The following is a 16,553-nucleotide window of genomic DNA, read 5'->3' on the forward strand; positions in this document are numbered from 1 at the left end:
TCCCTCGATCGAAAGACCTACATAGGAGATTTTTTTTGTCTAAAACTTTAGGAACAATCTAAGAATAAGAGACTATTTTCAAAATAAAAAAAAATAAAAATAAAAAAAATTGAATTTTGATTTTTTTGTCACTTAGATCTCGTCCTTCAAAAATTGGCCAGTCTCTATTCAATCTTGAAACAAATTTGTTTTTTCAAGTACATAAAGAGTCCTACTTATAAATCTTTTTTTACAAAGATTAATATATGGATCGAAGAGTTCACATCCCCAAAGCTTTAAGATACATAAATTATTTTTGCTGAGATTAATCTAATCTGTGGATTGAAGAGGTCACCTCCCCAAAACTTTAAGATCCTAAAATTACTGATATATTGGGTTTTACGAGGAAATAAATGGCCAGACACTGTTGCATCTTTTGGCTAGTAGAGAGCAACTTGACAAAGAGGGGGACAGAGCTTTTGTACAATGGTGAGGTAAAAAAGGGAAACATGCCGTATTTAGGGTTTGTTTTTGGCGCTTCCTCTCCCAAGTCCGTTCTATCCATTTGCACATCAAATTCCTTTCCGTATCTGGTAGATAGAAACTAAACACTACATTGTGGTCGCCCACTCTTGAACAAAGCTGTCCTATCCAATCTGCACCATCCAATAAATAATGGTCGGTGGATTTCGTTCACGCCAAGGACCGAGTAACTAGAAAACGCACAATCTGTATAAATGAAAATGAATATCTTCAATTATTCATTGGAGAGAGAGAGAAGAGAGAGAGATTTCAATTATTCGTTTTGGAGAGAGAGAAAGAGAGACCTCAATTATTCATTATGCATCAATTAACTTGTGGGACCTGTTACCTCCATTTGAACTAAATTCAGTTGGAGTTTGTTTGCGCACATGTTTTTCTTTGATGAAAAATAAAGGGGATGGGGTATCGAGTACAAACATAGTAAACAAACGGAACCGGATTGCGGATTACAAACAAAAGTGGAGGGTGTGCCATAAATGCTTCACAAGAGCCATGAGAGACACCTCACAAATGACTGACAAGTCCCACACCATTACAATCATCCATTGAAGTTGCACCTCATTACTCTGCAAAAATGTAGCTCCGGCCCCATAAAGGCTTTGATGTTTTTTTTTACAGTTTATTTGTACTCCAGATTATGATTATGAAATTTGAAGCGTTAAAAATAGTGTAAATTTGAAAATAGTCTAGAAAGCGTGCTATAAGACATTGTGCTTTTAAGATTAGAATCCACTTTCTTTAGGATCCATCATTGTTAAGGTCAAAAAGATCAATTTGAGGTTTTTCCATTGAGAAAGCCCACCTCCATGCTTCCATTTCCCAAATAAAATCACACCACATCTTTTCCTGAATTTAAATCCGAGTGACTCATTAGTGGATGGGAAACCGGAATTTCATAGAATTTATGGATCAAGTATGGATGGATTTCTGGTCCTACACTTTGTGATGGAGAAAAATCAAGAGTTCGAATTTGAGCATAATGAAAAGGAAGAATAGCAAACAGACTAAAATTCCTCTCCAATGATCGAAGTACTCGAGTACAAGCTTTGCCTACTAATTTACATCAAATGGGGCTTCCCCAAAAACAAAACTATATTTTCCTGAAGAGAGAAAGGGGGGGGAGAGAGAGAATGTTTGAAGTTCAACTGAAAGGAGAGGGAAAAGGAAAGGTGGGTTGGATTGGTATCCATTAAAAAAAGACAAAGGAGAGGAGAGAGAGATCGATCACAGGGAAACAAAAAAAAATCAAGGAAAGAGAGAATTTGGCGTTATAAATATGAAAATGAAAGAGAGATGGGAAAGGAGTTGGTGATTCAGGATAAAAAGAAAAAGAAAAAAAAGAGTAAGAGAGAGAAAATAGAAATAAGTAGAGAGAGAAAGAGAGAGATGTCCGTCCGTCCGTCCGTCCGTCTATCCAAAGCACAACTGCCTCCTAGTCCTCCCACCAACCAACACTGCTAACTCCCCTATAGTCTCACCCACAAGGTCCTTAAAAATCAACCTCTCCATATCCAGAACAGCATCAGACAGCTCCGAACTATAAACGGTCCACTCTCTCTCTACTTCCCCTGCATCCTTAAACAGAGCCGAACAGACAGCCTCACATGCGTCCTCATCTCGAGGCCCCCTCTTCTGGAGTCGTCGAAATTCTGACCAAACCTGCCGGAAAAGCCATTTTCCAGCAGGCTTTCGCCGGCCAGAGAATGATTCCCATGGTGCCTGCCTTTGCCTTTTATTGAAGATATCGGATACGGTGTCGAATACGAGCCGTCGATGAAGGGTGGAGGTTGGATCGTGCTTTTGATGGCGCTGGCCTTCAAGGCAGTCGAAGAGGTCGGGGGTCAGGGATTGGTCAGTTTGAGAGGGACATTTTGAGGAATTTTGTAAGAGGCCTGTGGCTTGGAGGATTTGTGAGATGTAGAGGTAGTCTTGTAATTCCTGGGTCGAGAGGTGGGGTAGGTTTGTGGAGTTAGCATTGTCGTCTTCTTCTTCGGTGGGTTCAACATCTGAGACTAACAAATGAAACACATCAATACATACAGGGTGCGGGTTCTGCAACCTTAAAACAATCCAATTAAGGCGCACTTTAAACTTTTATTATAACATGTAATTTTGTTGTAGAAAACACTCAGTATTATCTTAAAATCTATTTTCACACCTAATTAAAAGATTTTACATTGCAAAAATGGTTAAAATCAAGTATATCTATAAATATATGAAAATCTTGAAAATAGACGGTCCAGATAAGATGCACTATTTTCGAGACTCAAAAACTTTTTTTTCTCATATTCATGCATCTCGATGTCGGGATGATCGATTAGAGGGTTTTTCCAACATTAAAACAACATTTCCGATCCATTTTCGACGTGCATATGCGATTCTACATTTTAAGGTTACAACCATATGTAAACCTTTCCCATACATAAATAAGGAAAAAGTTGTTTATGCAATAGATGTAAGGTGCATTTCATAAATCCTCTACAAAGGGTGTTCATAAGTTGGAAAATCTTTCAATTGATCATCTTCACCTTGAATATATAAAGAAAAAACAATTTTTAGTCTTAAAAATAACGCAGTATATAATAAGTTATATGGATCATCTATTTTCAAAAATGTCATGATCTGCACTATTTTTTAAATTTCAATTCCATAATTAGTGTTGAATATGCATTTTCAAACAATCATAACATTACAATACCATAATTATATCTTCCGGCAGAATTTAGAGGAGCACCTTACTTGTATAGTATAAAACAGGCACCTTATACAAACCCCACCCAATAAATAATTGAGCATGATGGATTATAGAAAAACCATAATCTATCCAATCATGGCCATCCATTACAATGACAAACAATGATAAGAGAGGGTGTGGCATGTAAAGATATTTTGAATGATTTTATTTTTGTCTAAGAGCACAAAATAAAGAAAATGAAAGTGCTATGGGCATCATTTAGCCTCATCCATTTTTTTTCTTTTTATGTTACGACCAGTCAAAAGTTTTGAGGACGGCCAAACATCTCACCTGAGAGAGAAAGCAAGCCCAACTATGAAAAAAAAAAAAAAAAGACATGGACAATTGGAAGAAGATAAAATATTTGGAGTTCATTTCACTACGATTATTTCCCCAAAAAACTATCAAGAGCAGGTGAGATGTATCGAATTTAACTTCGAATCCCCAAAAAACTCTAAATGTTATTGTTGGGGGCTCTCTGATGGGTTAGCTGTATACACGTGGCACAGACTGGAGCCAACCCGCCTAAATTGGACGTCGCGCGCCTAATTTATCAACTTTGATTATGACCACCATATACTACCCGAAGTGACAAAATAACCTTGATAATTAAGTACCAAAAACACCCCTGATCATTAAATACCAAAAACGCCCCTGCCAAGAAAGAAGAAATAAGTTATACCCTAAAGTGAACGAGGACCGGTTTAGTCTTTAATTTTAAAGTAGCGTTTGAAAATTTGCGGAGCTGACTTGAAATTGTTAGAATGGACTCAAATTTAAGACGCAGCTGACCTAAAACCGAGACAATTGTTTTTTTTATGAGGGAAATGTTTCTATATTTCCCCGGAACATTTAGAGCATAGAAGGTCTATGTTTCTCTTACCACCTGGCCTTCTAATTCGATATAAAGAGCCATTTATTGTTTGATTTTAGATTTGACAACTCAAAGTACTTTAGTTTTAGTTTTTTTTATAGCATAGAAGATCTATGTTTATGTCTAATTTTGATATAAAGAGCTATTTATTGTTTGATTTTAGATTTGACAACTCAAAGTATTTTATTTTTAATTTTTAATCCAAATTGTATGAATATGAAATTTTGGCATGTGCTATTTTTTCATTGGAGAACACCTATAAAAAATATTAAAAATAATTTTTTGATAAAATATAATGACCAAAATACCTCTTAAAATTTTTATAAGTATTTTAGTCGTGTTATTTTATTGAAAATATTTTTAACATTTTTCACTAGTGCGAGTTTAATAGAGGATTGGACGTCCAAAATTTAATGTCAAAACAATTTATTAAAAAAATTAAAAATAAAATAATATAAAAACGTGACATTGTAATTAGGACAATCTTAACCCTCCATTCAAATTGGAGGGTTGGATAAAGGGAAATATATAAGTTTTATGCTGGAGGGAAAACATATAAATCTTGCCATTTTTATAATATTATTACGAGTTTAGATTTTGTAAAAGACTTTGTTACTGGCATATGCAAAAATCAACGAATTGACGGTATTACCCGTAACCCAGTGTGCGATTGCATGGAACCTGGAAACCAGCCAAGAGCTGGGGCAAAGTAACTCAGAAACCAGCTGGTTCACCTGGTCTATCCGGTTAAGTTTCGTCAAAAAGTTTTAAAAAATCAAAAAGATCAATAAAAAAAAATAAAAAAAAAAATTAAAAATTATGAAAAACATATTCAAAGTATAATTAAACAAAAACATACAAATGAAGTTGAAAAGCAGTGAAAAAATGGATTTGAAAAAATCAATTTGTGTTCGAGGATACTTTAGAAATATAAAAAAAATGTAAAAATAAGTATTCATGGACCAAACAAATTCGTCAAAATGATAGAAAACATTAAAAAACACATCATAAATAAATTCTTTATTTTTTGAGATTATATATTTTTTTAGATACCCGGCTAAACCACCAAAACCGGCTCGGCTGGGTTCCGGTTTACTCAGCAAGTTATGTTTCACCCATAATTTTTCTAGATTTTTTGGAAATATAGATATGCCACCATCCAATATATTTTTGGAAGAGGAGGCATGACTATGATAGAACCAAACATAAAACCAGATGCAAAACAGAAAAGGGGGAAGATGAGAAAATAACATACTGTTGAAATCAATTGATCGTTTCCCGACAGGAGAAGGAGAGCCATCTTCTTCTTTGTAGAAAGAGGAATCGAGCACTGAGACTGGGCTCGGCTGTGGTTCGGCCGTCACCTCTGCTATGCTCTGCAGCAGCTTGTCGCACCGTTCCAGCAGGCTCCTTCCCTTCTTGTAAACCTGCATTTCAAGTTTACATTGATGTTCATATCATAATAACAAATTGAAAATGATAGCTCAACAAAAATCACAAAGAAAAAGAGAAATCCTACAAACTCAACTTACAGATGAAGAAAATATATATAAAAAAAAAAAAAAAAGAGGAAAAAATAATCACTATAGAAGAAATTTCAAGAAATACATACACAAGGTGAAATGAGAAAACATCCCAGACATTTTAGAAAATTATTTTGCAACGGTTTTGCGGAGATTATAAAGCAAACAGTCCAAAGTACTTTACTGTGCAATCTCATGGATGTGGGTTCTAACGTGCCCGCACGCACGACTCAAATTCTCGGGTTGACGACGGGCACTTGTGGTAGGGGCATTTTAGTAAATTGGGTTCTTACCTCAGATTCGATTAGCGACGACGCGCTCCTGCTGCTCTCCGTTGATGCCACCTCCACCTGGCAAACATCTCCAGCTTTCCTTCTATTCCTCGGCGATCTCCCGCCCAAATCGCCTGCCGAGTTATTCATCCTACCAATGGGACGGTCCGCCTTTGCTGTCCTCCCGGGTGATACCCTTGCATCGCCGTTCCTTCTCGAGGCCTCTACCTTCTCGCTCCTCCTTGTACTGCCAGGTGGCGAAACTGGAGCATTTACTCGGCCCTTCGGCCCTTTCCTCGGGCTTCTCCTCGCCGACAACCCCATTTCGTCGCCCGGATTTCTCCGGCTACCGTACGCCGGAGAGTTGCCACTAACCGGAACCTCCGTCCTGATCTTCCGGATCCTGACATCCGTACTAGCAGGGAAACCACGATTCGGAAGTGATTTCCTCCCTGTAGTCTCTGTTGCCGGTTTCTCCGGCGATACCCTCCGGTCGGTCACGAAGTTCAGAACCGATGGTCTGCCTGTTCGACCGCCAGAGTGGAGCAAACCTTTTAGCCGTAACGCCTCCAAAATGTGCTTTAGGGTTTCGAGATCCCGACTTGGATCGTCGATTCCCCTTAGCCTAAGCCTCCTTTCGACCTCGCCATAAGGGAACTGGATCTCCTCGCACGTGCCCCCTTTCTTATTTCGCACATGCCAAGGGGCGGCCTCGTCCGCCGGTTTCCGGCCATTATCTGGTATCTTTCGGCGGATTTCAGGCGGCGGCGGCGGCGACGACGACATTGTCCTACGCGTCTCCGGCGGACTCTCTGGTGCCTTGCGTGGCTGAATCGGGATGCTCCAGCATTCGGATTTGGGCAAGGTGCCATAGCAGCCGTCCATTTGAGTCGGGTCCTTCCGCGCACGTGTCTCGGAGGCTGAGCGGCGAAGGCTCGGCACTGGCACCTGCGCTCCGGAGTCGGGCATCGCGTCAAGGCCCATGAGCCGAGCCACAACGCTGGGAGAGCGGCGCTGCTCCCCATCGTCGATCTTGTAGTTCGGGGACACGTGGACGGTGCGGATCTCGAGGCCCCCCTTGTGGGCCAAGGTGGCTCGACTATCGAGCGAAAGGCGCGGCCCTTCTCGGAGCCGATGGGACGGCTTGGAGGCGTTGTTAGTGAAGTCGAAGAGAGGGAGAGGGAGAGGGAGGACGTCTCTGTTTGGCGGCGGCTTCTTCGAGCCGGCGTCGCAGTCGGGAGCAGGCTCGGGAATCGACTGAGCTCGGCTAACTGGCGGCGCCCTCGCGTTCTCCGGCGTGACTCGTGCGACGAGCGGTGAGCTGTTTGTGGTGGAGGGTGGGGGGGTCTTCTCAGGCTCCGGTACGCCCACTTTTTCTGGCACAACCTGTATTCGAAGAGAAGGGCAGAACGAAAAAATTGAATTCACAACAAATGTAACGTGATTCGATTTGAAACAGAGCTCCCAAGTCCGTAGAGTGAGAAACTAAAAGCCAGAAAATTGAATTCACAACAAAATGTAATGTGATTTGATTAGAAACAGAGCTCCCAAGTCCGTCCGTAGACTGAGAAACTAAAAGCGGATTCCTCGGAGAAAAAGTCCTCCAAATTTGTGGAGAGAGAAAATGGGCTTTCTTGTTTGCTTGAAGTGGTACGGTCTGGTTAGAGAGAGAATGGTGTCTCTGCAATACTCAAAAAAAAGAGAGAATGGTCTCTCTGTAAATGGAATCAAAATCACAGAAACTTTATTTTCTGCTTCGTTGCGGGTAAAACGAAAGGTGGGCAATGGGCAAAGAAGGCTGTGAACAAAGATAATTCACTCGAATTTCTCCACAAAAAATGGAAATCTGCGTTCCTTTTTGAACCAGAAAGAGATGGAAGAGATGACATGGAAAAGACCCTTCTCTTTTTCTCTCATCCACTCCTTCAATATAAAAACAATCTGTGTTACCTGGGATTCACGGGTGTTTGTTTCGGGGGTCTTTGGAGAAATGGAAGGAAGCCGTTTGGGTCCATAGAGGCGCTTTCCGGTGAGAATCTGATTCCTATCAAAGATCTGAAGGAACCCAGCCATACACCCGCCCATCTGCTTCTGCATTTCTCTCTCTAGCCTTCCACCGTCTTCAGGAATCCAACTGTGACCCATGCTTCCCTTTTCTACACTCTCACTAAAAATCCACGCGCAATGCTTCAGCGACAGGCGTCTTTCACCATAGTCGCTGCCGCAGTAACGGATGACTCTCTCTCTTCCTGCCCCGTGAACTCCTCTCTCTCTCTCTCTCTCTCTATATTGGGTTGTGATTCAGTATGTGTGTGATCAGAGAGATTCTGGGAAAAGGGTTCGAGTGTTGACCGCTTTGGCGGAGTGGGATAAAGGGCTTTTAAAGAAATTTATAAAACTTTTAGATTTTTTATTAGGGCCAGGAGGGAATGATATAACGCGATTCACGAGGCTCGCTTCTCTCTCTCCATGGGTTTTAAAGAAAGTTGGTCTCGGTCTATAAAACTCGACATGGAAATCAAATGCTTCAATGACTATTCTACCCTCACATCAACGCTAGAGACCCAGCTGATGGTAATAGTTAAGGTGGAAGGCATTTAGCGACAGAAATAAGAAACTATTTTATCCGTTTATGGCTTTAATATTTCACAGAAATTAAAAATGATGAAAAAAATGAAATTTTCTAAATGATCTTAAAAATGAGGAAATTTCTCTAAAAATAAATATTTCTAACCATTATACTGAAGTTTTCTATTTTTTAGTGTTTATTTGGAATCGGCAAGTTGGGTACCCAACTCGCCCCTAACCCCCCTCACCGTTGTGTCGAGGTCAAGCTAATTACCCTTGTCCCGCTACGTAAGTTCATATAACCACCCAATCAATACTATTTTTTGAGGCGATCACAAGAGTCTACACCAAAGCTGCCTCTTCCAGCAGAGTAAGTGTGCCTTATTTTCATTGGCTAAGATGAGCGCTTTATAGAAACCTCAATTTTTGGAGAAAAAGAAAAAAAAAAAAAACAAAACAAATCTAATCTACTCTTATCTTTGTCTAATCCAATGTTCGTAAAATCGAACGGGAACAGTTGATTAGACATATGCCTGGAAGCAGTTCAACCGGCTTAACCAGTAAACCAGTCGATTCAACCATTCTAACCGGTCAAGTCTCGTAATTAAAAAAATGTAAAAAAAAATCTAATAAAATATGAAAAGTATATTTTAAGAACTACTAAACAAATCACTTCTTGAAAATTAATGAAAAAAAAAATTTTAAGAATTGATTTATACCTAGAGGTATTTTTGAAATTTTATAAAACAAGATAGAAAATGTAAAAATAAGTATTAATGACCAAAATAATTTTCACTCTTTGCCATAACAACAAAAACCATTAAAAAAAATAAAAAAGTTTATATAAGGTTGCAACCTTAAAATGTAGAACTGTACCTCAAAAATCTATCAGAAAGGTTGTTTTAGTGTTGAGAAACCCTCTAATTGATCATCTCGAAGTTGAGATGTATGAATATTAAAAAAAAAGGGTTTTTGAGTCTAAATAATAGTGCATCTTGCAACACATTATCTAGACCGTCCATTTTCAAGATTTCTATATGTTTACAGATCTACGTGATTTTAGCCATTTTTTAAGTTTAAAAATGTTCTAATTAGATATGAAAATAGTTTTTAAGATAATCCTAGAAAATTTTACAACAAAATTACATTTTATGATAAAATTTGGAGGTGCGATTTGATTGGATTGTTTAAGGTTGCAACCTTATAAAAACCACACCATTAAAAAAAATACATTACAAATACAATCCATAATATTTGAGATATTTTATATTTTAATATTATTTTTTAAAGAGTAATAATCTTATGAGATCCTCCCATACCCACATGTGTACGATGTCAAAAGATCATCATTAAATTTGGCATAAATTTCTAAAAAAATCAAATCCTATGATAACTTTTTCTAGAGATCTCTATTAAATTTAATGGTGATTATTTAGGGTCCTACACGGGTGTAGAAGGGTCTCATATTATCATTACTCTTTTTTAAAATACCGATCGGTCACCAAAATCACTTAGCAGGTAATTGTAAGATCGGTTTTTTCAACTGTACTATAATGCCTCACCTCTTTCTTCTTTTCTTTTTTTTTTGTTTTTGATAAGTAAGTGGAGCCTCTCTTTCTATTTCATTAAATTCATATCGGCAGTGAGCAGCCCCGGATTTTCGGGCTGCCACCCCCATTTTTCTTCTCTCTAATAATGGCAACTATGAATCCCAGAGGACAGAAATCGAAGACGGCCTAAAATTTGCAATCTTTTTGGGAAGAGAGAGAGAGAGAGAGAGAGAGCAAAAGGAATGGGGCAGGCCGGCAGGACTACCGAAAATGGTACGAACCAGGAAAAACTACAAGTTGTAATCAATGGCTCCCTCGTTCTCCGTTTTAGAGGACATGGAGTTTAATATGAATTAACTTGGACATTTAAAGCTCATGCAACACTACCAACGTACCCAACAAATTTCTAAATTATACATTGACTTCCATGAACTTACACGACTTCTACTCGAGATACAATGCAAGGAAAACGTTTATATAAGGGTGAGGCCTTAAACAATCAAATTAAGGCCCATCTCAAATATTGTTTTGATGCTGAAAAACTTTCAATTTAATTGTCTCGACCTCAAGATGTATGGACATGAGAAAAAATAAATTTCAAGTTGTGGAAATAATGCATCTTGTAATGTATTATCTAGATTGTTAATTTTTAGGTGTTTATAGCTCTGCTCGATCCACATTTTTTTTAACTTTAAATTTAATAATTAAAAATAAAAATAATTTGTCAGACCATCTTAAAGATTTTTTATACTGAAACAACATATTTTAGTACTATTTAAAGGTGCGCCCTATTTTGATTATTTAGGGCCTCAGCTACATGCAATGGATCCCAATTCCCAACTTTCAAATGAAAAAAAAAAAAACTCATTCTAGTGTATATGGAAAATGACAAGCAAAACGACGACCCCGTGATTCTCTGGCTCAAACCAGCTCTCTTTTTTTTTGCTCGAGTTGAATCAGATCAGGTGTTGGGTGATTCTAGTTTGACATACATGAGAATCAGACTATTTTTTTTTTTTAATCTAATTTTATTTATTTGTTTTTTTGTATATTGATCCGCTTGGTAATTACCCGAGTTAGAACGGACGAATCAGAATTGGTATGTTGGCGATTGAGGACTCAATTCCTATTCAAACATAGGAATCAGGAGCAAATAACGGCCAAAGAGCTTGTATTCTTTAAGATGGAAAATGTGAAATCGGTCCCATTTTTTTTTTGTTTTGAGGCTCATGTAAAGAAGAAAAAAACAAGGGTCCGGTTTTCTTTATTTCTGGTCATTTGTATGAAAGATAGGGGCTACTTAATGCGTGGTTTTCGTTCTTTCTCTAATATCATTTTATTACTGATTCTCGAGGGAGGGGGGCAAGATCCAAGCCTGTGGGCACAAGTAGCAACTAACGTTGCCATTAACATAGAACTTCTACATATCATACATAAATTTATAGAATTTTAAGAAAACAAATAATAAGTATAATAGTTGACAATTTATTTTAAATTGAAAATTAAAAAAATTTATTTATGAAGATTTATTTTCTATTAATATCGATGTACAAGACACTGCTCAGTATTTTGCTGGTTTTAATTAAATTTTTAATTTTCATATGGACTCCCTCGCTTTCCGTCTCACTGTCCGTTGGCCAAATAACCCGCTAAACAAACAAAACGAAAACCCAGACTTTAATAAAAAATGATGAAAGGTACGAGACACCACATCTTTAGGCCCTTTATTCATGTAAATAATAATGATGAGCAGCGGCTTCCACCAAAAATTGTATTGAACTCAACAATCTTAACATTATCTTCCTATGATTATTATTCAATTTTCTCCGTTAGGTTTTTCTAGCTTTTATCGATAAACATATTATTGACATTCCTTTTTATGCTTTATTCTATTTTGGTTTTCCACCCACAAAGCAGGCTGGGTGTCCCATAAAAAGATATTAGGGTTTCAGGTTTTTTCCGGAGTGGGTCACACAGGACAATGACAGTGGCAAGGAAAGAGCATTATTGGGAATTTTGACGAAATTAGGTGCACGCATGCCATTGAATTTCGCCTCCTCTCTTTTTTTTTTTTCTTTCCTCCCTCTATTTCTCTCGTCTTAATTGTACAAACCCTCTACCAACTGTGCAATATAATTTCACCGAAATCGTCGCCCGAAATTTTCGTTCATTTCGCGCATCAATTTGTGTTGGATATATTTTCCTATTGGTTGCGGTTTGTGTAGAGCCTAGGCTCTAAACAATCAAATTACATCCTACCTTCATATCGTGTCAATAAATGTGGTTTCAATACTCAAAATCATTGTAATAACCTTAAAAAGTTTAAAGCTTCAAAAATAGCGTAGATCGATAGATTTATGAAATCTTGAAAATCTTGAAATTTGACGGTCAAAAAATGCGTTACAAAATACACTGCTTTCCAAACTTTAAATCTATTTTTTTCTCATGTCAATGGAGCTGATGATGTCGAGATGTTCAATTTGAGGATATTTGAGCATCAAAACAACATCTTTTAATGAAATTTTTGAGGTATGCTCTAGTTTGATTCTTTAAAGCCACGGCTCCACATAAGCTTTTCCCTTTTCCTAATCTGTTAGTTTTTCTTTTGGTAGTTACAATACACCTTAAAAATTAATTAGTGTATTTGGTATAAAGCCCAGCTTTTACAATACCAATGGAAACTCATGTAATTGCCTCTTTTTCTTTTCCTTTTTTTCTGTTTTTGTCCTGCAATTTGGAGCTTAAAAAGTGATGCCGAGTTATTTGATCCATGAGCATTTGGAAACTGACGGTTTTGCAGTCTTTGGAAATTATGTTTCGAGATATATGGATCGTAGTGCTTAAACTTTTATTGTTTATAATTATGAGGTCGAGATGATCGACTTGGGAGTTTGTTTATGCTTGGCCACATAAACTCATGTGATGGCCTCAAAATTTATTTTTAATCTCGATTATAGATTTTGGAGCTCCAAAAGTGACACCGATATAGTAAATATGTGTGAACACTCGAAAATTGACGATTCAGATATTGTGTTACAAGATATACTAATCATAGGGTCTAATGTTTTTTTTTATTTGTCAATGTTAGAGTAATCGTAAGGTCTAAAGTTGTTTTTATTTGTTAATTTTAGTGGTCGAGATGATTAATCTAATAGACTATTGACTGGAAATTAAATTTCTGGTAATATTTGAGCCCTTGAACCTTGCTGCAGTTATATATGTGGAAGCTAAATTTCTGGAAATTCCTTTTGTACCGTCAGTTTGATACTGAATTTCGGCTGAAATTTTGGTTGGAGAAGGCAGGCTTGTTTTCTATTGCAGTTTTTCCGTTTTAAGGGGATTGGTGTGCTATTACTTACACAGAGAGCAGGTGTGGCCATTATTGGGGAAATCTCTCTCTCTCAATATTGGTGGGCCCACCACCTGTACCTGGGCTCGAGTCATGTGCTCCTCAGCCCATGTCCACAGGACTTACCTCAAATTACCATAATACCCTGCCTCCAATAAGCCTATCCAAATAAATGCACTTACTATTTTTCTTTTGAGTTCACCATCATTATTCTTGTGTCTGGAGTTTGCTAGGAGCAAGCACCCCACCTGTTGCATTAATGCATAAAAAAATGTAAAAAAAAATTATGAATACATAAATATACAAAAAATACATAGAATATACAAAACAGATAAAAAATATATATAAGGCTAAAGTTTAAAGTGATCTCTACAAGCTCATGGTATAAAAGTGTTCTTATCTAAAATACATAATCAAAGCTCTGAGTCGAGAAGCGTTTGAAAAATCGCACCGGCGTCGAAAACACATGACTTAATTGATGGCAAATAAACTCAGAGAGGGAATTTATTTCCTCCAAAAGCAAGGAAGAGAAAAAATCCAAAAACATAAATAGAATATATACCTTTTTATGTTTATACCACAAAAATGTACGTAGATCACATTTGAGGTAGCCTAAATGTTTCATGGTATAACACTCTTACATACATACGTTATCAAAGCTTTTTGATATAACTCCAAAGTTTTCTTTATCATTCTTTGCTATTATGATGCATTCCATGTGAGGTGCATGTGCGAGGGAAGGTCGTGTGTTTCCCAATGTCTTTACTTCTTGGGGCCATATATTTGGCTCAAAATGTGACAACAATACCCTCGACTCCTATTTTTAGGACATGATAATTTATGAAACATGTCGAATATGTGGCCCGTGTAATACTCTCAAATTTCCCCTATTTGCCAATTTATGCATCATAATCTAATAACTAATTGAAGCAGTCTTGGCATTTTTGTTTTTCATTGTGTTTGGAGATTGTGATTTTGGAATGGGCATTAGAATGGGTATTAGATACATAACAAAACAACCCATGTTGTCATTTAGAGGGGAATGGCATAATATTATTTATGTCGCCGACTCGAAATAGTTGGCCTCAATCAACATAAATAACTTATGGTGACCGTCTTCACATAAAAAACGGCTTGACAAGCTCAGATCCCACATAAGTCGGATTGAATCGAGAAGGTGGTGATATCGAGCCAAGAAGCTGCAGAATTACACAACCTTTTTTATTTTCTAGTATTTTTTCGACATTTCTTGTGAAAAATTCCCAAATCCAAACAGGAATAAGCTGGAACCTAAGTCTAGTTTTTATAGTTCATTTAGGAAGCAATTTCACCTGCCATAACAAGGGGCAACGCTGTAAATTGGCTAGATAGAAGGGGTTATTCCCAGAGTTGCCCTGCATTTCATGACCATCCGGCCCCTAGTGTCGAGCCGTTCCCTTGCACCCACAGCTCCCGTCCAGCACAAAAATAAATAAAAATAATAATTAAAAATAATGGAGAAGGGTCCCTCAGTTCTCAAAATTACAGGCATAAATTCCAAATAAAATGCGGTTTTGACACTAGATAGTTATCAAACAAGTAGCTCTCAGAGAAATGGACAGAAGATACCTCTTTTGAATGGCCGATATTTTTTGGAGTTTTAAATTTTATCATTAGGGCCAAAAATAAATTTCCCAATCATCAATTGGGTTTTTGGCACCAGAACAACACCTTTCGCCACAGGTCAAATGTGCGCGTTACTTTGATTGTTTAAGGTTGCAGCCATACACAAACCACACCCAAATAATCTTCAGGGCCAATGCCCCAAGAAAATTTTCCAGGAATAAAAACTTCTAGGGCTCCAAACTATTGGCCTTATTTATTTAAAAAAATTTGTAAAAATAAAAAAAATTATATACTAATACTACAGCTCCTTGTTTAAGCTAGTATCTTAAAAATTGACACCTTGTACAATAGTATAAGGTTAACACCTTTGACAAATCTCACCCTTAATAATTGACCCATATATAGACAAATATATGCCTATAATTTGTACTCTAAATATAACACATGGATGCTTGACTTGAATCAAGGGCTTGAGCTTAATAAGAGTGCACTTTGCCAATCTCTCTCTATAATCAAATTCACTGCACCACCTTTCCCGTAAATTCAATGTCTTTTATATAGTGAAGTAATATGTTGGCTTTTACAGTGAAGTGATGCATTGAACCGGGCTTTTGAAAATAGACGATTGGTATTGCAATCTGTCAGTTCAGATATTCATCTGTCTCGCCGTTTGAATTGGCCACCTTTTTATGACATTACAATGAACAAACAAAAAAAAGGACGTAATTCATATAAGGAAAAAAGTTTATATAAGTGTGACGATCTAAACAATCAAATTAAGGTGCACATAAAAAATTTCACTAGAAGAGGTAATTTTGATGCTCAAATATCCTAAAATTGATCAGCTCGACTTCAAGATGCATGGACAAGAGAAAAAAATGAATTTCAAGTTTTGGAATAGTGCATCTTGTAATGCATTTTTAGATTGTTAATTTTTAAGATTTTCATGTTTTCATAGATCTGCTCAATCTACACCATTTTTTGAAGCCTTAAATTTTATAATTAAAGATCAAATTATATTTTAAGGCTATCGCAAAGATTTATAGTATTGAAACCACATTTCTTGACACTATTTAAATGTGTGCTTTATTTTGATTGTTTAGAACCTCGGCTTTATACAAACCGCACCCTTCATATAAAGCATCAACATTGAACAATCAAAATAAGTCGTACATCCAACCTCTGTCGAAAGATGTAATTCCAATGTTGGACACTCTTACAATAGCCTGAAAAATAGTTTCCCCACTAATTATGGAATTTAAAACTTCAAATACGGTCCAGATCAGGTAGATCTATAAACGCTAGAAAATGGACGATCCAAATTATGTGTTCTAAAGTGTATTATTTCAAGAATTCAAATCCATTTGTTTTATATCCATACATCAAGAAGTTGAGATGGTCATCGGGAATGATTCTTTTCAACGGATTTTTGACGTGCACCTCTTACTTTTCTCTTATCCGCCTTTTCTAATTTTCCATAAAAATAAGTGGTAATACATTGGCTTTTATTTATGGATGCGGTTTGCACAGAGCCGATGTTTTAAATAGTCATATGA

The 16,553-nt window shown here is 37.1% G+C and overlaps 1 protein-coding gene across 2 annotated transcripts; it reads right to left on the minus strand.

Moving 5' to 3' along the window:
• Positions 1 to 1,502: 1,502 nt before the first annotated feature.
• TRM5 (zinc finger CCCH domain protein) lies at positions 1,503 to 8,278 on the minus strand. 2 transcript variants are annotated; one of them, XM_011623325.3, is made up of 4 exons: positions 7,876 to 8,278; positions 5,947 to 7,311; positions 5,386 to 5,557; positions 1,503 to 2,528 (listed from the first exon to the last, which is right to left on the minus strand). In XM_011623325.3, the coding sequence occupies exons 1-4, from the start codon at positions 8,068 to 8,070 to the stop codon at positions 1,933 to 1,935; spliced, it is 2,328 nt and encodes a 775-aa protein (XP_011621627.1). In that variant the 5' UTR covers positions 8,071 to 8,278; the 3' UTR covers positions 1,503 to 1,932. The 2 variants fall into 2 exon arrangements, with proteins under 2 accessions (XP_011621627.1, XP_011621626.1); XM_011623324.3 differs by having other exon boundaries at positions 1,503 to 2,534.
• Positions 8,279 to 16,553: the final 8,275 nt, after the last annotated feature.

Source organism: Amborella trichopoda, chromosome 3 (genome assembly GCF_054954075.1).
Source record: "Amborella trichopoda isolate Santa Cruz 75 chromosome 3, AtrichopodaSantaCruz75HAP2 v2.0, whole genome shotgun sequence".
In the NCBI taxonomy this organism is placed as follows: domain Eukaryota; kingdom Viridiplantae; phylum Streptophyta; class Magnoliopsida; order Amborellales; family Amborellaceae; genus Amborella; species Amborella trichopoda.